General features: G+C 51.5%; 3 protein-coding genes across 3 annotated transcripts; 2 read left to right on the plus strand and 1 right to left on the minus strand.

Moving 5' to 3' along the window:
• Positions 1-3181: 3181 nt before the first annotated feature.
• Positions 3182-4152, minus strand: CTHT_0026400 (NADH-ubiquinone oxidoreductase-like protein; the record flags this gene model as incomplete). The annotated part of the gene is made up of 3 exons (XM_006693035.1): positions 3182-3274; positions 3592-3759; positions 3877-4152. 3 exons carry the CDS (start codon positions 4150-4152, stop codon positions 3182-3184), a joined length of 537 nt encoding a protein of 178 aa, XP_006693098.1.
• Positions 4153-4801: 649 nt separating this feature from the next.
• CTHT_0026410 (uncharacterized protein) lies at positions 4802-5722 on the plus strand (the record flags this gene model as incomplete). The annotated part of the gene is made up of 2 exons (XM_006693036.1): positions 4802-5286; positions 5374-5722. The coding sequence occupies 2 exons, from the start codon at positions 4802-4804 to the stop codon at positions 5720-5722; spliced, it is 834 nt and encodes a 277-aa protein (XP_006693099.1).
• Positions 5723-10812: 5090 nt separating this feature from the next.
• Positions 10813-22212, plus strand: CTHT_0026420 (ubiquitin carboxyl-terminal hydrolase-like protein; the record flags this gene model as incomplete). Its single annotated transcript, XM_006693037.1, has 12 exons — positions 10813-11076; positions 11161-12015; positions 12079-13714; positions 13781-14269; positions 15103-15144; positions 15282-15342; positions 16435-16593; positions 16707-17386; positions 17454-19887; positions 19955-20291; positions 20443-21121; positions 21185-22212. The coding sequence occupies 12 exons, from the start codon at positions 10813-10815 to the stop codon at positions 22210-22212; spliced, it is 8664 nt and encodes a 2887-aa protein (XP_006693100.1).
• Between the last annotated feature and the right edge of the window lie 1311 nt (positions 22213-23523).

Below are 23523 nucleotides of genomic sequence, written 5' to 3' on the forward strand. Positions count from 1 at the left end.
CTGTTGAAGGATAGGTAATTTGGACTTTGTAGCTCCGCAGGCATCACCCACAGCTGCAATCGGGCGCGGGTGGGGCAATCTGTATGCTGTTAGCATGCGCGCGGACTACTAGAAAAGCCTCTCCGCTCCAATATCTGACTATTGATGGAAGGCTCTTGAATAATATAAATGGATATCTTATGACTTCTCCCACTAACAGCAGACACGCAATCTGGATTGTTCAATGCAGGCATGCTGGCAGTGCTTGCAGTCTGGTTGACCATTTGTGGTCCGTTGCTTGCAGGCCGACATTGATCAGCTCCCATGTCACCAAGGCGAGGGGCATCTCCGTGGCTAGACGAGCTATCACCGTTTGGATACCCCGCATCCCATGGATGGATTGTCATCATATCTACCCGCACATCTGCCATACCTAGCCAACCAATGTTGACAAACAATCTCGACCAGGGTGTTCAACCCTAATTGACCTTTTGAACTAAAGGCAAAAATGGGCGTGTTGGATCGTCGATAGATGCCTGCTCTTCTGGCACCCGACAGCTACCTAAGCGGTAGGCAATCCACACAATGTGTTGGGCAAAACCGATGTTTTTCACAGCTCGCAGCTCAAACAGCCGCACAGTTGAACTGGAGGGACGCCCGGATGGTACTTACCTTATCCTTCGGCTTCAGAAAAAGCTTGGTTCCTGGCCAAGACATCGTCAAAAACCTCAGGATGGAGCTCGCAGATCTTCCCCGTCTTATCGGTGGGTCGAGTGGGGTCCAGACTAAGTGGGGTTCAGCCCTGAGCTTGCCAAGTCACTAGGAAAAGCAACCCTTAACGTCACCAGCGACATGGTGACCTCAAAAAACATCGTCTTCGCAAGTCACAGCAAAGTGCCCAGTTGCGAGTGATGAGGTTCAGATTCAAAGTGTGACCGTGAGCATTTGTCAATAGCCTAGGATATAACAAAAGGGAATGCTTCCAATCTTGGCTTGACCCACCATTCTCGGGGTGCTAATGTGGTTGGTTGGGTCCTTTGTGCAAGAACATGCTTAAATGGTTTTTCATTCAGTTACCTTAGTGTTGCTGCCTGAGTGTGGCACTCAGACTTGTATGTCATCTTACCGATGCCAACACTGCCTCACGCCCGGCCTCGGTCGTCACCAAGCTCTGAACGATGTGACATGCAGTCTGGAGAATGTGACACAAAATCTTGATACTTACCGTGCCTACTTAAGCAAACTACCCAGATACTTGCCACTTTGTCTCGGCTGAGTTAATCAGGATGTCTCGGGTGGCTTAGAACCTGAGCAACTTGTTTATCTACAAGAAGGCAAACTCAAACTCCAGACAGCTCAATGGGCAAAGCTGCCCCTGGAGGGCTTTATCATTGCACAAACTGGGCCCTCAAATCTCTGAATGCTGCCGCTAATTTCAGTCTCCAAATCCAAACGTCTGTGTCATATGTGATCAGTTCCCTCGCCTATCCTCCTCTATTGGCCTGGTCTTCACTTGACTCAGATCAGATTTTAAGTCTCTCAATTGGGTCTTGGCGCGACCGGCTGTCACTCTTCAGTTCAGCTGCAATGACTCTCTTGTACAATCTTACTCTGCTGCTACAGACGTTCTTGTGATCACATCTTGAGCATGCCAGTAGTGTATCTTCTCAGGTCTCATAAATCTATCAACAAACTACTCATTGCTGCTTATCCCTAAGAACTCAAACGACCGTCTGCAATCATAGTACAACACACTTATTTATGGCAGGCAAGAATACCACATTACAGATGCTTAGTCGTCTTTGACTTTTGAGTTTATTAATTTCCCGGAACTTTTCAACATTGCTCAAAGCCAATGGTTACATGGCTTACAGGAACAGATGACAGCCCGAGTTTGTGGAAGTGTTCGCTGAGGCTCTATGAAACAGCGTGGAAGCCACAAGCTGGTGGAACCAAGAGACATTCGACACAGCAATTCACCTTCACAATGGCAGGTTATACAGGAGTGCTTTCCTTATATGCCATCATGGAGTCAGCCCATATCCCAACAATCTCCCCATTTTATGGACAGAAATCATTTCTTGTCATTACAGTTTAGGCCTTTCACGGGGATGCTCTGTGTCGAGCCTTCTTTACCACAGTAACCATATACAAAATTTGATAATATGGGAAATTTTCACATTATGTCAACGTCCGCTTGATATTACTTAATTTCTGATGGTCCTCGTCTGATCACCAAAGAGTATCCGAGTATAGAGTTGACAAAAACTTCTTTGCTGGTACCAGAGGAAGCATTGTTGATCATCGTCCAATCCTACAAAGTAAGCGATTTCGACTTTAGTCTCGTTCCATAAAATTTGTGACAAAAAGGCATGTCCACGTAAGTTGGACTTGATAAAGCTGACAGATCCCAGACCAGGCCTTTTGACTGCTCCTCAGCTATATAGCAGATTCAGGCTTGCCATCATGTGGTCTACCATTCTGCTCCTGGTACTCATGGTCTTGTCATTCGGGTATCCTATGCCGTGGCGTCAGGCAAGTACCAGTTTCCTGCAGAGCAATCAGACTCTTCAGGGAAACTTAACCGATCTAAGTCAACTCAACTTTGCTCCATTTGAGGTGGCTGAGCTTCACATTGTCTGTCACCGGCTGGATCCGACCGCCAATTACACATGCCTCTTGTTCTGTAAGCAGCAAGACCTCGTGAGAAATGGAAGAGCAAAACACTGACATTGCAAGTTGATTGGTCTGATCCTAACTCTGTGAGAGAGAACCGTGTGTCATCAGGCCAGTGCCGCTCCTCGTGGAGCTGGGATGGGGTAACAAAGATGAATAGCAGCAGCGACGGCACCAACCCGGCAGTTCCCTATCGGTTATGTTTCATGGACGAAAACACATACTTTAAGGTGGCTGTTCCGACGTTCTGGCATCCCGGTTACTTCTCGCTTGAGCTCGTTCATCATTATCATGATGACGAGTACGTTGGTAGAATCATCCAGGCACTCTTGGAGGATGGCTGACAAAGAATGACTGCAGGAACTTCACAAAGCCTTGGGATTATCCAACAACATTCGCCTTAGCTGATGTTCGCATGTCCGGACCGAGAAAGCACGGAAACATCATCTACCACTACAACCCAGGACCTTTGAATGGTTCCGTCGTCATGGTTGTAGATTGAATCATTAGGGTGCACAACACAATCTCAGATGTTGCCGAGATTTTCAACTGGGTGCAAATAAGATGAGCTGATAGGAGAGAAGCAGATGGGACCAGGGTTCTGTGATAATGGCATAGACTGTTGTGAGAAAATATGTTTGTTAAGATAACCTTGAGCCCAAGTTGATTGTCATAAAGAGACGGCACCTGGCTGAATTAGTGAGTGACAGTTTCGCCAAAAATGCCGTCAGAGGGAAGCTCGATCTATTGGTTATTTTACATATGTACACACCCGAGCCCCGTTCTAACATCAGTTTCGCTGATGTGCTTTGCTGTTCTAATTGAGGGGATATGATGTCTGAGGGAGTGATTCGAGATACTTCCTGTGATGTTCATTCGCCTAGTATTCAACTTCGTTAACCACTGCGATTGGCTTCTGGAACGAAGAGAGCTTACAAAAGGCAAACCACAGTAATTGCAGGTAGCAATCTCGGGCTTGTCAGTGTTGATGTAGATCTTAGGATGACCATGCGGGCCACCGCCGCCGTCGCAGGCGACAATACGGTCGTGCGTCCACCGCACAGGCTGCTTATGGATGAGCTCGATAGCGGCCCAAGGGCGAGGCTATATCCCGAACACATCAGCCTATATCCTCCTGAGCTTTCCCGTTGCTCCCCTAAACCCTGAAAAACACCACTCCATCCTCTTGTGGCAACATTTAGCATCTGCCAAGGAACGTACCTGGGCATCGAAATCTGTCTGCTCAAAGCGGGGGCCGGCCATGGCCTCAGACCGCGGTCTCTGGCTACGGGACCACACCTCGGCGCGGTTGGGCGCCTGCATGACAGCGGACGCCGGGCGGCCGGTCTCTGCCACTTCAGCCTCTGCGGTGGCCGTAGGAGCAGCCGGGGTCGGCGTCTGTGTTTGCGAGAGCTGGCGGGCTGTCGCGGTGAACGTCCGCTTTGAAATCAGCTGCCGGGCTTGGGCCACAGCCCGCACTCCACGCGAGGCGTACATTATTTCTAGAGGAAGAAGGATTCCTCGTTTCTTGGCTGATTGCTGCTTCTACTTCTGCTGCTTCGACAAGGCGGTGGTTTCTATCGGGTTTAGTGTCGGGTTCGGGAGCCGAGTCCCCGGAGGTGAACGAGGTCGCGGGAATTGATGGGGAGCAGAGCCGCCGATTTGATTCCCTGCACTTGCTTGCTGTTGTAGCCGTGCTAAATGGCGGCAGGTTCTCAGGTTACATAGCGGGGTCTTGATTGGACCATATGCTTGGTGGTCTGTGCTCAGCCTCAAAATCTTGGCGCTCTTGTATGTAGCAACAGGTTTGACGCAGCTAAAATACGGTACAAACTACGTATCAACTGGGAAGTCTTGGCAGCCGTCCTGTGGGCACCTCTTCGTCATTGCACACAGCAGATACGTAGACCTTGGCTTGGCCTAAGTTCCACTTTTTTATCGTGTTTCCTCTCGCTTTTCGCACAAACTTGACGGCTGCACTTCCATCGATCATAAAAGTTGCACCCCTCAAGCTTCCTACATTTCCTCTTTACTTTCAAAGCCGCGAGGTTTTGAAATTGAATATCGGTATCTTTCAAGTTGTCCATTCTCAACAACAGTCTCAACGCTTTAAATTGCGAGCACCTCCCGATCCCCTTTCGTCAAGATGGCGCCCAGTCAGCTACCCAGCATGCCTAAACAGGCAACACCTAAAACCACCATTTCCTCTCGTCTCATGACGATGAAGTTCATGCAGCGGGCTGCTGCCGCTGCCGCAACAGCAAGCGACGCCTCCTCGCCTGCAACGCCACAGAGTGACGGCGGCACGGCCAAGCGCAGAAAGGTTGCCCACACTCCGTCGGATGCAGGCTCACCCGCCACTCTACTCTTCGACCAACAAGCCATCAAGGCTGTTCTGGAAGAAGAGGAGAAGAAACGTCAGGCTGCTATCGAGAAACGTGCCGCCGAGCTCGGCGATTCGCACTGGGTGCTCGAAGAAACCCCAGCACTTCCCAAAAGAAGCGCGCGCCCTATGTTGAACGTCATCCAAGTTAGTTTTGCTCAGATCGACAAGGCTGCCTCATCTGGAGCAGACGATGATGATGATCCTTTTGTCTTGGGTGATGTCCCTGCTGAGACCAGGATTCGCCGGTTTAACATAAACAAGTCTAAGGCATGTGCACTTTAAGAAGACCCTATCTTCCTTTATCACTGACAACTCTCTTAGCCCGACAACAGTAGCGACAATAGCGATTCTGACTCCGACTCGGATTCAGAAGATGGTTCCGATACCCCTCGCTCAGCGACTGACGATCGAGATCAGACCGACCGTGGTCGCCAGGATGCCGTAGCCAACTCTGGGTCCAAGCGGCCGAGAACTAGCCTCTCTCTCCGTAGAGAAGAGGAACGCAAGAGGGCCCAGCAGTTTGCCATCAAAAGGCGGAAGAAAGAGGTCAAGATGAATCAACCGACCTCCATCTCTGCGGCGGGTGCCCTTGGCTTTCAACGTTCCTCGACAGGCATTTCTTGCCATGGCTGCGGGAAGCCGGGCCACAAGGTGGCCGAATGCCCGAGCAGGAAACGTTGACTCCCAGGCTGTTTTGCCTGACAAGCTTTTCTTTCGCTTCCTTTGATTCTTCCTTTCGCGATTCACCCTGTTGAGATCTCCGGTCAATCGTCTTTGCGGTCGGCTTCTCTTCCTTCCTAATATCTTCACCGAGAATCGTCCGGTATTTTCTGCCGCCTGCTTTCCGTCTCAATCCCGTCAAGGTCCTGGACTAGATGAGTCGGCCAGTCCAGACAGATTCAGAAGGAGTCTAAACGTCAAACTCTGCAACTGTTACCAGCTGTATTCGGCTTAGTGAGATCAAAGGCTAAGTGTCCTGAGTGGCATTGGCCGGGGAAAGAAACCATTTCCACCGGGATAACGGCTCCGCGGTGGTAGTTTGACTTCATTCATTTCCCCTCTTGTTGTCTTTTAATGTTCTTACGTCGTCGAGAATTTTTTAGTGCTCAGCGGAAAGAAACTCGCCGGGGGCTAACCAACTGTAGCTGTCGTCGGCGGCTCGGGCCCGTCTCCGTCACTGCCATCTCATATGTGGACACTCGGAGAGTCTCTGGGTTGCCATATTGCAGGGGCAGTGTGACGAGAATGCATAAAGGGCGGCAACTGTATTTCCCAATCACCAAAACAGATTCCTATCGTGAGTTATTTACTGGATGAGAGCGGTCGTTCTTGGACTCTGTCGCTAAGCGAAACACGCCACTTCGGACCGTGTTAAATCAGAATATGTGTCTGGATGGATGAGGAGAGTTGAGTCAAGGAGGGTATCTTTGGTATCCCTCGATTATATCACACGCCCCAGGCAGAAACGGCTACACATGGATTTCCTTTTTTTCCGCTGACAAGTGATGGCGGATCGCTGCAGGCTATGATGACCTAAATTTGCTCCTCTGGGTACTACGGACCAGTTGACCGTGCCATACCCTCTACGTACCCGGTTAAAGTCCGCAAAACCCGGCGGACGCCGTTTAAAACCTTCAGTACGGCGGTCCCCGAACGGTTTTTTACCTTTTTGGGATGTCTGCGTCAACGATTTCGGTGTTGTTTGATACCACTGCTGTGAGGATTTCGGGTCTGAACTAAGACAGGTTGCACGTATTTTTTTAGCGGCCGTGCGTCCTGCCGGAGGATAATTCAAGATCGGGCCGGATCGACCCTTGGCCGCGTTGCCCTTCTCGGCTATCGCCGCCGGCTCGTCGGCATCAAGGACGATCGATATCTGCGCATCTGGGGACACCCGGATGCCACCTTCTGCACCAGCATAGGCGTTGAGGATCTCGAACAAACCCCACGAAGATCGCCAAGGCATCGTGCCATCCCAGCATGGGTAGGCCACCTGTCATGATGATCAATATCATGGGAATGCGATCAGAGTCGGCGTTGCCGGTGAGTTCTGTGACTGCTCCCCGCAGGGGTTGGGCTGATGGGGAGTCCAGATCGCAGCTCTATAGATCGGGTTCCTGCAGGGACAACGTCATGCATAAAGCACATTATTTTGGTCTGGTTGTACGCACTGCGCGTTTCGTGAGGCTCGCTGTGACCGGCCGCATGTTCCCGAACAGGTTTTGCTGCAGGGTCTGGATGGCCGCCCCGGACCTGTCTGTGCCCGAGCCAAGCACTAAGATTTCTCAGAGAGCCCATGGGAGCGCGCGAAGGGAGCCCATCATCTCCGTGCGACCCAGCTTCTGACTACCTTTGGTTCGGCTCGTCCGTCGTAGTGCGGCTGGCCACGAATGGCGGTACAAACTAGTATCCCTGCGGACGCAGAAACGGCCGCCGGAGTCACTATATCATGTGCTTTTGCAGATGTTAGTTGCCCCACCCATGACCAGCAACGGTTCCTCCATCCTTGGCAACGAGAATGTCGATGCACACCGATGCACACCGGTTCGTGGGCCCTGGCGAAATCAATACAGTTGAGACCGAGCCCTTTTGGGCAGTCAATTCCCAGTTTCGTAGGCTCAATGGCTTGTGTCATGACAGCAGCCGGAGGTATCAATGATGCGACAGCCCCGCCTCCTGGTCTCTGACCCCTCCAACCAAACCCGCTGAATTTGGCGACTCAGAAGACCTTGATGCTCATCACACAGTAGGCGGTTCCGGTGCATCGGAGACAAAAGATTTTCCGCTAATGACAGTTCCTGGTAGGTGCGGCAGTTGCTCTAGGCCCTAGCTAGCGCGGCGATCGAACCTTTTCTAGAAAGACGACCTCTAGGGGAAAGGAAAATTGCCCTAGGTAGCCTGACGTCTCCTCTGTCCTACTTCCCTACCTGGGAAGCAGAGTAGCCTGCAGGAGTTGTTCCCTCCATCCCTTCCCCCGCCCCACCTAGGGACAAGGCTTGATGTGACGCCGCGGCCTTCTTAGGACGGGACCGTCACCTCTCATATCAATTTGTTCTTGTTGATGGCCTCTCCGTTCAATGTCTAGAACACGAAGATTGCAGAATCAGAAACCGGGCCGGATACACATCAATTTTTCCCTTTTCGCAAAGCACCACTCAATTTGGGTTATCGGGAGGGACTGCTAGGCTAAACCCAAGGGATATCTTGACGTCAGGTTGGATGTGTTAAGCAGGGAACAACGAGAAGGGCCAGATTGGCGGTTGTGCTTCCGGGAGTAGCCTTCAAGCAACGAACCCGAGATTACATCCGACAGGAGCCAAGAGTATCTTGTGCCACTGTGGCTTGGTAAGACAAGTTGTGAACGATGGGGTAATCTGGGGCAAGTACCTGGGCGAGAGGGCAAGAAGTCTTGCTGCATGACGTTTGTGATCAAGCATTAAAGTTTCGGCTTGATGTCAATTTCTCCATTTTGGAGATGCACGCCAGCCAGATTTTCGACGGGATGTACTATTGCAACTACCTTGCTGGCTGTCTCCATCCGTGGACGTTCCTTAAACTTCAACTTGGTAGCACCTCGAAGAGACCAACGGTATGAGAGCCCCTTTTCTGGCAGCTAACTTTCATGGGTAAGTCCAGTCTGCGTGAGCTTGGATGCGTAATTGATCCAAGGTGAAATAATAGCGCTTCGATTGACTCTGATTTTCCCATAGTTCAGAAAAAGACACGGGTTTCAACGGTTACAGAGACCCGGAAGGATCTTTGTTGGCTCCATGCTCACTGTTTGTGCAAGTCGAGCATGTTGCCCTATAGATGATGTCAGAGTTGGCGTATCTGACAGATAAGGAGATGGCACGGCTGGATGCGCCTCATTCCATCCTGTCACAATCTCCCGACTGGAAGGATTGACTCAAACCCCTGAACCTCAGCTCCTTTTTTGCCGCCTGTCGCAAGCCATCAACCTGTTTTATTATACATTGCCTAGACCTGCTACGCGAAAGCTCTGTCCTCCAGAAATTGCCCAAGGACATACGTACACCTCCTGCCAGATTTGGTGTAATAATAGTCCCAAAATTTAGTTGAGTACTGGTTATCTGTTATTGCGCCTGCCTGTTAAGAGCAACTCTTAAAGTACTCTCGCTTGGTAGTCATCCCCATCAACATGTTTAGAACATCGTTATGGGATTTTTTGACACTTGCCTGATTCGGCGAAATTCGAAATTCAATCCAGGGACTTGGATCGCTGCATGAGTGCTTGTCCTGCCATCAAGGTTAGTACGAGAACGAGCCAACAAGCACTTGTACCTTGCCCCTCCCCCCGGCTGGCCTCTTAAGAAAAGGCAGATGATGCAAGCTGTCCAACAAGTTCAAGCATTAAGTAACCCGGTGATGCATCGGGTAAAACCTGAAAGATCCGAAATGGGTCTCACATAGAACTTGTAGATGAGTGCTGTGCCCGGAATGTTTTGTTGCACATAGCAAGGCCTATTGAAGATCATGGCATCCTCAAGTTGGGCATGGTCCCGTTAGCAATCGAATTTCCAAGTCTGCAAGATCTGATGCTCCCTGCCCATAGTTACTTTCTTAAACAAGAAGGAATGCTTGGATTGTTGGATCCTGATTCATGCTGGACGGGGTTCCATAGCTTCCAGAATGCTTCTGATCTTTATTGTGTACTAACTCCGGCTCTTGTTAAATCGGGACCAGGCCAGAGCACCCGGTAGGTCGTGATGGTACCTTGATACCTCGAGGTACTTGTGTGACAACAATGGCGCGTACACCCAACCTGGGTTCGACTTCAACGGCCGCCAATCCACAAGACTACCAACCTCCCCCGCCTTGCTTGCGGCTGGTTCAGCTACATATATAAAGACGGGCCCCTCGCTCACCGGGGAGAACCCGGTAGTGTTGGTGAAGTTCGCCGAGGCTGACCCTTTAGCACGTTTGTTTGCCCCGCAGAACTGCCTTGGCTGATTGTTATTGAGAGCTACAGAACGCAAAATCCCTTCACCTAGAGAGCAAAAGTTTGGTACCGGCTTCCAAGTCGCCTGCTTCACCATAACGGCCACGGCGTCAAACATCGACGGATACCCCTTCCTACACCATATACTTAGCAAATCCAAATCAAAGCGGGCAGCTGGACGACTGAACGGCCTGGCTAGCCCCGGCGTTCCGTGCCACTGGTCACTGGTACAACTCGAAGCCTCGAACGACCCGACGCGCCCAACAGATCGGTACCTACAAGTACAACTCTCCGATCAATCACCCAGCGTGCAGCACGTTCCCCACAAGCTCGCACAGACGGTGCATCAATAGCAACGGGGGTTCGGTGGCTACACATACCCACTATAGCTTGGGGCTCTTTTACAGGTTCTCGCCTACTGCGGAGCTAGCAGGTAGCAACAAGTAGCTGGCCAACACCTTAGGTAGGCCAAACAGGGCTCTCCACCCCCACCAAGAAATAAACTGTGCTAAGCTGCCTACTGGCACGACCGGGTAGCAGTGCGCGGCACCCTCACAACCACAAGCAGCAAGGCAAGCGCCGGGAACAGCAGCAGAAGCAGTGCTACAACAGACTCTGCAGCGAACTGCTTGTTTCTGGGCTTTTTTTATCGAGACCTGTCTCCTGCTTGCCAGTGCCGAGACTCCCTCCCAGTTGGGAAAGTCGGTCATCGATTATCGGTCAACCTCCCCACCTTGTGTGCTCACCGACGACTGCTCCCCCTCCCCCTCTGGTGACGTCGACATCCGTGGACATAAGCCGTTGATCCCTCATGGACCGACCACCTGAAGATGCGCAGTCCCAGGCGGATGCGCCGAGTACTACGGGCAGTCTGACATCGTCCCGGGTCACCCTCATCACCGAGCAGTTAGAAACGCCGTCTCTCGATGACCGCTCCTACCGGGTCATCATGCTCCCGAACCAGCTGGAGGCCCTGCTGGTTCATGATCCCAAGATAGACAAGGCCAGCGCAGCTATGGATGTCAACGTGGGAAGCTACAGTGATGAAGACGACATGCCCGGAACGGCCCATGCCGTTGAACATGCAAGTTTACCTGACTTCCTCTCACTCGATGTGTGAATCAAAGACCCATAGTCTCCAACTAACCATGTCCCGTAGCTCCTCTTCATGGGCAACAAGAAGTATCCGGCCGAGAATGCCTACCATCAGTATATTGCTGCACACTCTGGAGTGACCAACGCATACACTGCGGCAACTTCCACAAACTACCATTTTGAAGTCTCAGCTAAGCCCAGCAATGGAGAGGAGCCATCGGCCACCAACCCTTCGCCGCTGCTTGGTGCCCTGGACCGTTTCGCCCAGTTCTTCATTGCGCCGTTGTTCCTGGAAAACACCCTCGACCGTGAACTCCGCGCCGTGGACTCTGAGAACAAGAAGAACCTGCAAAACGACCAGTGGCGCCTGCATCAGCTCAAAAAATCCCTCTCTAACCCTGAACACCCCTTTTGCCACTTCTCCACGGGCAACCTCGAAACCCTCAAGACCATACCCGAGTCTCGCGGAATCAATGTCCGAGACAAGTTTATCGAATTTTATGAAAAGCACTACTCGGCTAACCGGATGAAGCTGTGTGTCTTGGGGAGAGAGTCGCTGGATGTGCTCCAGGAGTGGGTCGTCGAGCACTTTTCGAAAGTACCAAACAAGAACCTGCCCCGTAACGTGTGGACAGATGTCGTCCCGTACACCAAAGAGCAGCTTGGAATGCAGATCTTTGCGAAGCCCGTCATGGATGTTCGAGAAATCAGTTTGGTATTTCCGTTCATGGAGCAGGAACAGTATTGGGAATTCCAACCCAGCCGCTACATCAGCCATCTTATCGGCCATGAAGGTCCTGGGAGCATTATGGCTTATATCAAGTCTAAGGGCTGGGCTAACGGTCTATATGCTGGTTCCTGGGCTGTTGGCCCTGGTACACCGGATCTCTTTGAGGTCCAGATTACGTTAACAGAAGAGGTATGATACTGACAACAGCCTTCACGCCGGAAAAGGAAGGCGAGTCGCTCACGTTCATGATAGGGGCTTAAAAACTACAAAGAGGTAGTCAAGGTTGTCTTCGAGTACATTGCGCTCCTGCGTGAGACCGAACCCGAGGAGTGGATCTTCGAAGAGCAGAAGCTGTTGTCGGAGGTCAACTTTAAGTTCAGGGAAAAGACTCAGTCCTATCGCTTCACGAGCAAGCTCAGTTCAACTATGCAAAAACCTTTGCCACGGAAGTTTTTGTTGAGCGCGTATAGCGTGCTGCGTAAGTTCAACCCAGACCTGATCAAGGAGGGACTCGACTACCTGCGACCTGACAACTTCTTCCTGAACATCGTGTCCCGAACTTACCCGGGTACATGGGAGAACAAGGAGAAGTGGTACGGCACAGAATACACATGCCAACCCATTCCGTGTGATTTCATGGAGGAAATCAAGAAGGCGGCCGCTAGCACTCCGGCCACTCGTACAGCCAAGATCCATCTCCCGCACAAGAACCAGTTCATACCGATGAAGCTTGATGTCGAGAAGAAGGACATCAAGGAGCCGGCGCTGGCGCCTCGCATTATCCGGAATGATCCGATCGTTCGTACTTGGTTCAAGAAGGACGATACCTTCTGGGTCCCGAAAGCAACCTTGATCATCAGCTGCAGGAGCCCGCTGGCTTCTGCATCAGCAGCTAATCACGTCAAGGTTCGTCTCTTCACTGACCTCGTGAAGGATGCTCTGGAGGAGTACTCCTACGATGCAGAGCTGGCTGGTTTGGAGTACACAGTCACTCTCGATGCTCGTGGTCTCCTCATCGAGTTGTCCGGCTACAATGACAAGCTACCCCTGCTCCTGCAACATGTCCTGGTCACAATACGCGATCTGGAGATACGCGATGATCGCTTTGAGATCATCAAGGAGCGTTTGAGTAGGGGCTACCGTAACTGGGAGCTCGCTACGCCGTGGAACCAAATCAGCGATTACATGTCTTGGCTGACGATTGATCGCGGGTATCTTGTTGAGGAGCTTGGAGCCGAGCTGCCATATATCACGGCCGATTCTGTCCGCATGTTCCAGAAGGAGCTGCTTGCCCAGATGCACATCGAGATCCTAGCCCATGGCAATCTCTACAAGGAGGATGCGCTCAGGCTGACGGACTTGGTCGAGTCCACATTCAAGCCGCGAGAACTTCCCAAGCAGCAATGGACGGTTCGTCGTGGATTGATCCTCCCGTCCGGCTCCAACTACATTTGGAAGAAAAAACTCAAGGATCCGGCGAACGTCAACCACTGTATCCACTACTGCCTACACGTCGGCTACCGGGGGGATTACACTGTTCGGGCGAAAGTTTTGCTCTTGGATCAGATTCTCCACGAGCCCTGCTTCAACCAACTGCGTACAAAAGAGCAGCTGGGCTATGTTGTCTACTCAGGGGCATGGGCCAGCCCGACCCAATTTGGGTTCTATATCATCATTCAGAGCGAAAAGCCTGGTCCATACTTGGAGACACGCATTGAAGACTTCTTGCGCAATGGTGGCAAGCTGCTCGAAGAGATGAGCGAGGAGGAGTTTGAGAGCAATAAGCGCAGCATTATTGACAAACGTCTCGAGAAACTCAAGTATATGGAGCAGGAGAGCAACCGTCACTGGACTCACATTTACACAGAGTTTTACGCTTTCGATAATGGTTAGTTTATTTCTTATCGGCCCTTCCAAGTAGATTACTGTGATACTGACCTGTTATGTCATATAGCCCAGCAAGATGCGGAGCATATCAAACTGCTTACTAAGGCCGAAATGATTGAGTTTTTCAAGTACTATATTGACCCGAGCTCGCCCACCCGGGCCAAGCTCGCCGTATATTTAGAAGCGCAGGCCAAGAGCGATGTGTCAACACAACAGATCACTGAACTGGTCAAGACGCTGGATCTCGACTCGGCCGCGGCTGCCAGGGCAGCGACAGATCTACAGGCCCGCTTGAGTGCGGCTGGCCCCAACGTGGAGAAGGAACTGGAAGGGCTACGAGAGTATCTTGCCAAGGACTTGAAGGTTGCCGAAGACAAGATTGAGGCGGCGTCCCAAGCATGGCGTAAGCTTCATGAGGAGCATGGACTCGGTAATGAAGCGGCCAACGCAGAACCGCCATCAGCGAACGGGATCAAGCCTATCTTTATCGAGGACGTTCGGTCGTTTAAGGCCAGTCTCCCGGCGAGTAACGGCCCTAAGCCAATGAGGGATTTGAGTGAGTATGAAGATCTGGAGCCAAAGCTTTAAGTTGAATATGAACGGGCGGGTGGAAGGGTGGGTTTATGACTTGATAGACTTCCATCGATCGGGTCATGAGATAGGTAAAGGAAACACAGGAAACTTAGTAGTTCTGCTCTTACTGATGAATTTTAATTGTGAGACAAGGCCATTGTAGCCCAGCTCGGGCACTATGACCTGCTGAAGTTCTCATTTTGAGGAATGTGTGAAAACCAGCAAGTAATACATGTGAGAATTTGGGTAAAAGCGGTAGGCGTTGACAGCTATGAAACAACTCTTATGCTGATCAGATGACAGAGGGCGCAAAATATTTTTCGACTTGAGACTGTTGTCCCGGCGTGGCCTGTCAAATCTTGGAACCTCAGAGGCTCGGAAGATCGAGTTGACAACTCAGTCGTACGTCGACGGGTAAGATACCGGTCGTTTCTGGAATGGCAATGATCTTGAGATACAGGTTACCGAGCAAGTTTCTTGAAGGTTGCTTTCCAGTTGCCTCACACTTTGAGGGTCCAAGTCTGTTGACAAGGTATACAGAACTCGTAGCACACTAAAGGATTGATTCAAAAAACAACTAGATATTAACTTGATATGGGCGTTGAGTAGCAAGGAATAGTCCAGTATCTTTGAGAGAGGGCGCTGTGTAACCCTATCAGGCATTTGCCTACTTTGTTGGTTCCATTTCCCGGGAGAGAGTGATGGTGCGGGGCAGCATAATAGAGTTCAGAGTTTGGTAACGTCAACCGGGGCATGTCGTACAAACTGATCTGCCAGCTCCTATTCCAAGTTCCTGAAAACTTATGTGGATCATAGGCCAGGGCACAGTGCGAATGTTGGAGCCTCCTCTTGCAGCATGTGAGTCGGAGTGTTGGGCACGCACTGCATGCAGAAATATGTGGTAGAAAACCCAAGAATCACCACAGAATCCTGGAGGCGAAATCCAACACTCATCCATGATCCGGGTTGGCATCCATGGCTGACGGCATACCTAGCACCGCAGTCTGCGTTATGGTTCCTGATAACTTCACGCATATCCTGGGCTGACGAAGAAAGGTAAGTGAGGGGCAGGCGTCTCAAAGGCTCAAAGGCCATGGCAGTCTGTTTGATGCCGCGCAAGAGCTCTTTGAGTTCGTAGCAGTTATTAGAGGCCCATTCACGACAGACTCACACTGTACTGCTTACGCGGTTGTGCCTGAGCCCTGAGCCGCCTGGGCCAGGGCGTTTTTGGTCGCATTTTGCTGGGCCGTGGCCTTGCAGGGCTGAAAGCCAAAGTCAGACACCCAGTAGTGTAGCTAGATCGAGAGCGGCCCAAAGGGGCCAAGGCCCAAATTTTGCAAGCTGCGGCCCTGGCACATGGGCATTTGGGCGGATGTGAGCGAGCGGTCAGGGTTCTCCACACGCAGACAGGCGTTCCCAGCAACAGGCTGGCAGGATGTTTGGGAAGAAGTGGAAACTGAAAAGTCAAGGTCAGAGTTTTGTTCGCACGGAGCTCCGCTTTCCCTCTCCCGCCAACCCCAGGATTTCCTTCAAAAGACAACTCAAAAACCTGCCCAAACTTGAAGGTCTGCCCGCCCTGCGTGCAGCAAACCCAACCAGACCAGTCTGAGGTTGTGTGAGGAGATTCAAGAAAAAAGTCAGCAGCGCCGCTCGCCTTCGTTTTCACAGGCTCGCGCATGTGGGCCAGGGTTCTTCTCATTCAAGGAATGGCCTCGCACCCTTGTGTAGGCTAAAACCATCTTATGGGCGGTTTAATTTTTTTTTTTTTTACACTTTTTGAAGCACTCAGACCGCAGTTGGCCCTGCCTGCCCGTACGAAATCCCAGACCTAGGTACCTCTGCCCGTTTACTTTACCTCTGCCTGGGGTGTTGTTGTCTTTTCAGGCTCGAGTCTAAGTCGAACTCAAGTTAGTCAGCCCCAAATTTTGCCTGTGTTTGAGTGTCTGAGTGCAGGGAGCTACGCCAGCGCTGGACCTGACCTGGATCAGGACAGTTTCCAGTTGTTAACGCCTCCCGCTCTCCGCCCTTAGGCTCGCTTCGCCGCCCACCAGAACGCTGACCCTGACCAGCAAGACAGAGAACCGACCGACTGGACGGAACCCAACCGTCAAAAAGGAAAACAACAGTCAACTCTTTTTTTTTTGGCAGCGCCACGGTCGCTGATGCCCTGCAGGAACCGGCCGCTTCTTCCGTCTTCCTTCTTCCCTTGGCTGCCTTCGACTTCGTCGTCCGTTCTTCCGCCCGCGTCCGCGCCTGCGTCTGTCGCCGCAAATCAGCAAACCCACCTCCTTCTTTGCCGCCGCCGCTGTAGCTGCAACCGCTACTCCTACTCCACCATCTCTCCGGCGTCCTCCTGCCGCTCCTCCCCCACTCGAGAGTGCCCCTTAACCCCACCATCCGGCATCCCTCGAGCTGCACAGGCAGCTCACATTCACCACGTCTTCCCAAAAGAAACGGAGGATTACGCGCCAGACGACAAGGGAGCACAAGCCTGAGGACTTGGTACTTCCCTCCACCGAACACGACGACGTCGATCCAACCTTTTCGTTCTCGGCTGCTTCTACATCGGGCCTGAGCACGCCCACAACCAGCTTCGTTGCTCGTGCTGCGTCGCTACCTCCTTCCGTCCTCCCTCCCCGCCTGCAGACGGCTCACGCTGCTTCGTTAGCCGACTCTGCTTCCTCAGCCGCCAGCTCGCCTTGTGCTGCCTCGGCCGACTTCTCCGTCGACTTCGACCGGAACCCAGATCCTCTGCCCGAGTCTGGCGTGGCTTTACTGCCCCTTGAGTCCCATAACTTCAGACGCGCGGGCAGCCAGTCTCCAATCCATCAATCTGTTCGCCGGGCTCTGATGGGTGGCGCCTCGGATCTTCCTCAGCGCTCTTCTTCGCCGCTCAAGCGCAGGGCATCCAGCATGGAGCCGGAACACGACGTTAAGCTTGTCGACACCAGGGATGATGTGGACATGATCGTTGTGCCGGAATCCCAGAGGGAGCAGTCGGTGGCCCCTCAAGACCCGAAGGAGCAGCGAAATAACACACACCAGGATGGTGCCAAGGCTTCTGGGGCCGACAAGGAGGAGGAACTTCCCTTACTGAATGGTAATAATATATTGAAACATATTCGCAGGACTCGGTCAACGAGCAGATTGTGCTGACTACGTCGCAGATATTCCTCCTCTAGACCAGCAGATCAAGACCATCGAGACGCTTGTTAAGGCGTTTGCTGAGACCCCGATCAAGGAAGGGGATCAGGCCTACCTTGTGTCGCGCATGTGGCTGAGCAAGGCGCAGGCGTTTGGTTCTGAGGCCAAGCATGCCACCCAAGAGTCGATTGGGACACTAGGGCCTGTCGACAACTCGGATATTATCCAGGCCATCTTCACAGACTCAACCGGCCAACAGTGTGTTAAACTAAAACCAGGCTTGACCACAGAGCATTTCGAGCTGTTCCCCAAGGACGCCTGGGATCTGCTTGTGTCGTGGTACGGTCTGGCTCCTGGCCAGATTCCCATCGTCCGCTATGCTCACAATACGGCCCCCGATTCGGTGAGCCTGCCGTCAATTCAGTTTGAATTCCACCCGCCGATGTTTACGATCCACCGACTGTGGTCCGCGGCAAGCCCGATTCCAATCAACAGCAGCATCAAGTCCAAGAATCCCCCTCCGCCGGTCGTGATTCAGAGCACCTCATACGGCTATCACAAGTTCCTTAAGCTGATCAAGGAGCTCACTGACATCTCTATGGATCGTAAAATCCGTGTCTGGAGAGTTTTGCAAACTATCCCCGCCACCGAGCGCAACACCCCTGAGCCTTCAGGGATGAAGACCCCTCCTGAATCGCCTGGCCGGACTGTTGAGTTTCTTACACAGGCCCCGACCGCGCCTGGCTCGTGGCCAACGCTCCTTGTAGATGTCGAGACTTTCCTGAAGCTTGAGAAGGGCGTTGACCGTGACCTGGTTGATGCTGATGACTCTACCACCAACCCCAATTACAATGGGAGCAAGAGCTTGTCGATTGTGGGGCTTGCTGTGGACCAGACTTTGGTTCTTGATGAACAGATTAAAGAGCTCGGTCAAGTGTACGTGTCTACTTTTAGCCCTTCAAGGGACATGCCACTCCCCGCGAAGGCAAATTCCAGCAACAGCAGCAGCAGTCTCGCAGCCCATCCCCGTGCCAATACCAGTAGCCGCAGCAGCCCGGCACTTCCTGGGACGCAGGCTAGGGGTCGGCTGCCACAAAAGCCTGGACGCACTATGGGTTGCGTTGGTCTGCAAAACTTGGGCAATACCTGCTATATGAATTCTGCCTTGCAATGCTTGAGGAGCGTTGAGGAACTCACCAAGTATTTCCTGACCCATGAGGCTAAGAAAGAAATCAACCCTGATAACCCGCTGTCGCACAACGGCGATGTCGCTATGGCGTACAGCCGGTTGCTAGATGAGATTTACAAGGATCCGACTCCTGCATCAGTTGCTCCCCGACACTTCAAGAGCATCATTGGTCGCTATGCCCCCGCCTTTTCGGGCTATGGGCAGCAGGATACCCAAGAGTTTCTCGGTTTTCTCCTTGATGGTCTTCAGGAAGATTTGAATCGCATCAAAAAGAAGCCATACATCGAGAAGCCCGATTCGACTGATGATATGATCAACAATCCTGCGGCCATCAAAGAAATGGCTGATAAAGTCTGGGACATCACAAAGAAGAGAGATGACTCAGTCATTGCAGATCTCTTCACTGGCATGTATAAGTCCACTCTTGTCTGCCCTCAGTGCGACAAAGTCAGCATCACGTTCGACCCTTTCAATAACTTGACTCTGCCGCTGCCCATCAGCAATGTATGGACCCACAAAGTCAAGTACTACCCGCTCAATGATGCCCCAGTTGAGATCAACGTTGATATGGATAAGAACAGCACCATCAGGGCCCTCAAGCAGTTCATTTCAGCACGTGTTGGTGTTCCAGTTGAGCGTCTCTTCGCAGGCGAGGAGTTCCAGTCCAAGTTTTTCAAGTTCTACGAGGATAGGGGCATCGTTGCGGAGGTTATTCAAAAATCTGATATAGCTGTGGTGCACGAGCTTGAGTGTGCACCCACAAATGCACACCTCGTGAAGAACACGGAGAATCGTCAGAAGTTCCGTGCCCGCTCGCCATCCAACGATGAAGAGTCTGCCAACTCTGCTGATGACCCCTTGGCAGAGCGTTTGCTGGTTCCTGTCATTCACCGCATTACGCCTTCGGAGGCATCGTCTAGGAAGCGTCTCGGCGGCCGCAAGGCCAGCGACTATGTCCCACCCCCACATTTTATTGTGCTAAACCGTGAGGAGGCTCGAAATCTTGACGTCATTCGCAGGAAGATCCTGGAGAAACTGGCTACATTTACGACCCTTCCCGAATTGGCTGGTTCAGATGATACAGATACGTCTGAGACGACAGATGCTGAGATGGTTAACAACACGTCAGATGCCGACTCTGCAGGCGACACAAAGATTGTTGTCAAGTCAGTCGAGGGTGAAGAAGACATGGTGGACGTCACGATGAAGGATGCTCCGACCGTGATGGACAAGCCTGGTTCTACTCCTGCCTCTGCCGCATCAGACGAGTAAGTCACCTTGCTTTAAAAGTTTGTTCACAAGAATCTGTTGCTGAGCTTTCAACCAAAATAACAGTTATCCCATGTTGCTGAAACAATTCAAAAAACAGCGGCCTAAGTGGCTTGATCCACGGGAGTTCCTTGAGCCCAGGTTGCAGAATCTCTTTGATCTCACCTATTTCACTGACGGGCCAAACACGATCCCCACAGGGTGGGAGGTGAATAATGATCATGATGAATTTCCTACATTGGCTTCTAGGTTACCCAAGCCGCCCGCTTCAGATGTGGACATGCGCAGTCCAGGCCCCGATAGATCGGAGGAGAGTGCCAGTGACGAATCCCCGCAGGCGACAGCTGCTATCACTCGCATGGCTGACGAGTCCAGCGATGAGGATGATGAGTTTCCACTTCCGGTATGTGTAATTATGACATTTTCCCAAGCCCTTCCAGACTCTTGATAACTGACTGTGTGCGCGCTCCGGTGCGTCTCATAGAAGCTTCCCATGGCTCGGCCCAGTGGACAATCCTTCGGCAATCCAGTAAGCTTCCGCGGAAAGAAAAAAGATAAAGCCGCACAAGACTTACGGCAAGAAGGGCAAGAAGCGTTCCGAGAAACAACAACGGTCTGCTCGGTTCTACCAGCACCAACAGTCTCCAGTATCCCGAGTCGAACCTGAGGAGCTTCCCAGCGGTGCTTTGATCGGTGTTGGCGAAGGCATCATGGTCGAGTGGACCGAGAGCTCGCTTGAATGGGTTTTTGGTTCCGAAGAGAGCAGTCAGGGGGCAAGGACCTTTGTTAACCTACCTGTGCTGGATGATCCTACATTGGATGCCAAGCGGAAGGCTCGTACGGAGCGAAAGAGGCGGGGCATTACCCTCGATGATTGCCTGGATGAGTTTGAAAGCGAAGAGGTACTCTCTGAGAACGACTGCTGGTACTGCCCTCGCTGCAAGGAGCACGTGCGCGCCACTAAGAAGTTTGATTTGTGGAAGACACCAGACATCTTGGTGGTTCACTTGAAGCGGTTCAGCTCTCACGGTTGGCGACGTGATAAACTCGACATTCTGGTCGACTTCCCCATTGAGGGGCTTGACCTGACCAGGCGTGTAATTGATCAGGAGCCTGGCAAGCAGTACATCTATGACCTCATTGCTGTTGACAATCACTACGGTGGTCTCGGTGGAGGCCATTACACTGCCTATGCCAAGAACTTCTTTGATGGCCAGTGGTATGAGTACAATGGTGAGCATCAATTCTTGATTATTCATGGAAGTCGACTGGAAGCATTATGCTAACAATATCCAGATGCGTCCGTGTCTAAGACACATGACCTCTCTAGGATGGTCTCACCTGCCGCCTATCTGCTTTTCTATCGCCGCCGGTCAGACATTCCTCTTGGTGGGCCCAAGTTCCAAGAGATTTGTGACAAGTACAATAGCATGCTCATGTCTTCCAATGCCGATGATGATGGGTCGGATTCGGGGGAAGGTCGGCGTCTCGGCCAAGGCTCCTCCCTTCGTGGATCGCCGAGCGCCTCGACCGGAGCCGTTCCAACTCTCCCGCTAGGAAATCGTGGTTTGGCTAGACTCGCAGTGGATCCAGAGCTGCCTTCCTACCAGGCGAGCATCTCTGCCGCGGCCGCTGACATCGTCGATGATGACGACACCGACATGGGTGCTCAGCTATCCTGGAGCAACCAAGAGACACTGCACAACAGTATCGAGGCTGATGGCGAGGATGAAGGTATTGGTATGGCTGACTTCGACGGCGCAACTGCCATGGCTGGTATGACCTCTGTCATTGGTCCTACCTGGAACTTTGACAACATTACCCCAGGCAAGCATGGGTCCGACGTCATGGGAGACGATGATGCCGAGATCGCTAGCGACGTTGCCCAGGGCGATGGCTCATCCATCAACAACGATGATGATGACGATGATGATGACAGCGATGCCCTGAATCAGGCAGAGTTTGGTGACATCATCCCCCCTGAACCTAGCACGAAGTACGTGGAGCCTACGGAACCAATTACTCCATTTCCTACCTATCAAGAGCCGCCTCCCGCCTCAACAAACCAAGTGCCGGCACAGCTTATGAGCAATTTTGCTGTTCAGGCTTGGGCCGAGAGGAATGCTGTTCATGAAGTCCCGCCCGCGGCGGCAAGTGCAGACGATGATCGGGCCAGTGATAAGGTCATGGAGATTCACGTCGCCAGTGAGGAGGAAATGAACACTACGTCGACTGCTACCGCTCCTGCTGTCGTGGCACCTGCCCCTCCATCTTCCCCTGCCCCTGTGGCATCTGCTACAGAGGACAAGAAGACTGATGCTTAGATATCTGTGTTTAGACGGTGACGGTTTGTTGGTAGTGGTGAATGGGATAGGTTTCCTTGTTTTTCTTACTATGAACGTACCGTTCCTTTCTGGTTTGGCACGTGACTACTACATCCACTACACATTACATTAGACAGTGTCTCCTTGCATTGCATTGCATACATTGTGTGGGTTTGACTTTTCTTCCCTTCCTTCACACACACTCTCTTTTTTCTTCCTGGACCAAGCACATACGCACACAACACACAAGTGGTGAATGTTTTTCATACTTGGTGTGTGTTAGTGCTGGAAGGGACCGCATTTCATGAACATAAAATTAAAGAGGGGATACACTGGATGAAATGAAATGGTCTTTTTGGAGCCTCAAGAAAGAATAAGGTGGTGATTGATGATTGTGGGATGAATAAGATAATGATCATGATTATGATGATGCACCAACATAACATATCCAATCATCGACCTAGTATGGTTGCAATCTTGGGTGTTCTTTTTGCAGGGCATGGAGTAGGAAGGATAAGGTGGACTGGAAAGTTTAGATGTAGGGGAAGGGGGGAGGGATGAAGAGAGGGCAGGCAGAGATGGTAAGGTTGGTTTTGTGGTGTTACTTGCCAAAGCTGCTTGCCTTCTGGGCAGAGGTGAATGGCCGTACGTTACCTACCCTAACGTGTATGGGTTGAGCAATTTATTGATAAAAAGTCACCATCTTGCTTCTTTATTTCTTCTTGGTGATTGTTCTGAATGTGATTGATGGCGTTGATTCATGTGTCCCTCATCCAAACTGGCGGCATGATCCATTTCATCGAGAGCATGATCACTTGGGCCTTGGAAATAACGGATCAAATAGAAGGTTGATATAATTAACAATTAGTTGCGTATTAGATGCAAAGGGGGTATGTCAGTATTTCAGCTGACTTTGTAAAGCATCACCTTGATATTGCACATGTCTTCAACTTACAATGGTTCACCCAGGCTGATGAATCATACTGGGTTCATCATTTTGACCGGGAACTGTGTTAACAGTGGAATCAGAGTGATGGATCACCAGTCGATCATTGGTGTCAAGTGAAACGGTACATCCAAGCTGTGGGTTGGGGCAGTATATTTTGCTCTGTTCTACTCTATCCGTAGAATAGTATGATGCTTGGCATTGCACAGTGAGACAGCTCCGTTTTTACATGCATACTTGTCAGTTTTGTGATGTTCTGCTCATCAACACTGAGTGTTTACATTTAGGATGGACAAGATTTGGTATTCTGAAGATGGATGTGGCAGGCTTTCTACGCGTAAAACAAAAGGCAAGTGATAGAAGGT

Source organism: Thermochaetoides thermophila (assembly GCF_000221225.1).
Source record: "Thermochaetoides thermophila DSM 1495 unplaced genomic scaffold scf7180000011816, whole genome shotgun sequence".
Classification (NCBI taxonomy): Eukaryota; Fungi; Ascomycota; class Sordariomycetes; order Sordariales; family Chaetomiaceae; genus Thermochaetoides; species Thermochaetoides thermophila.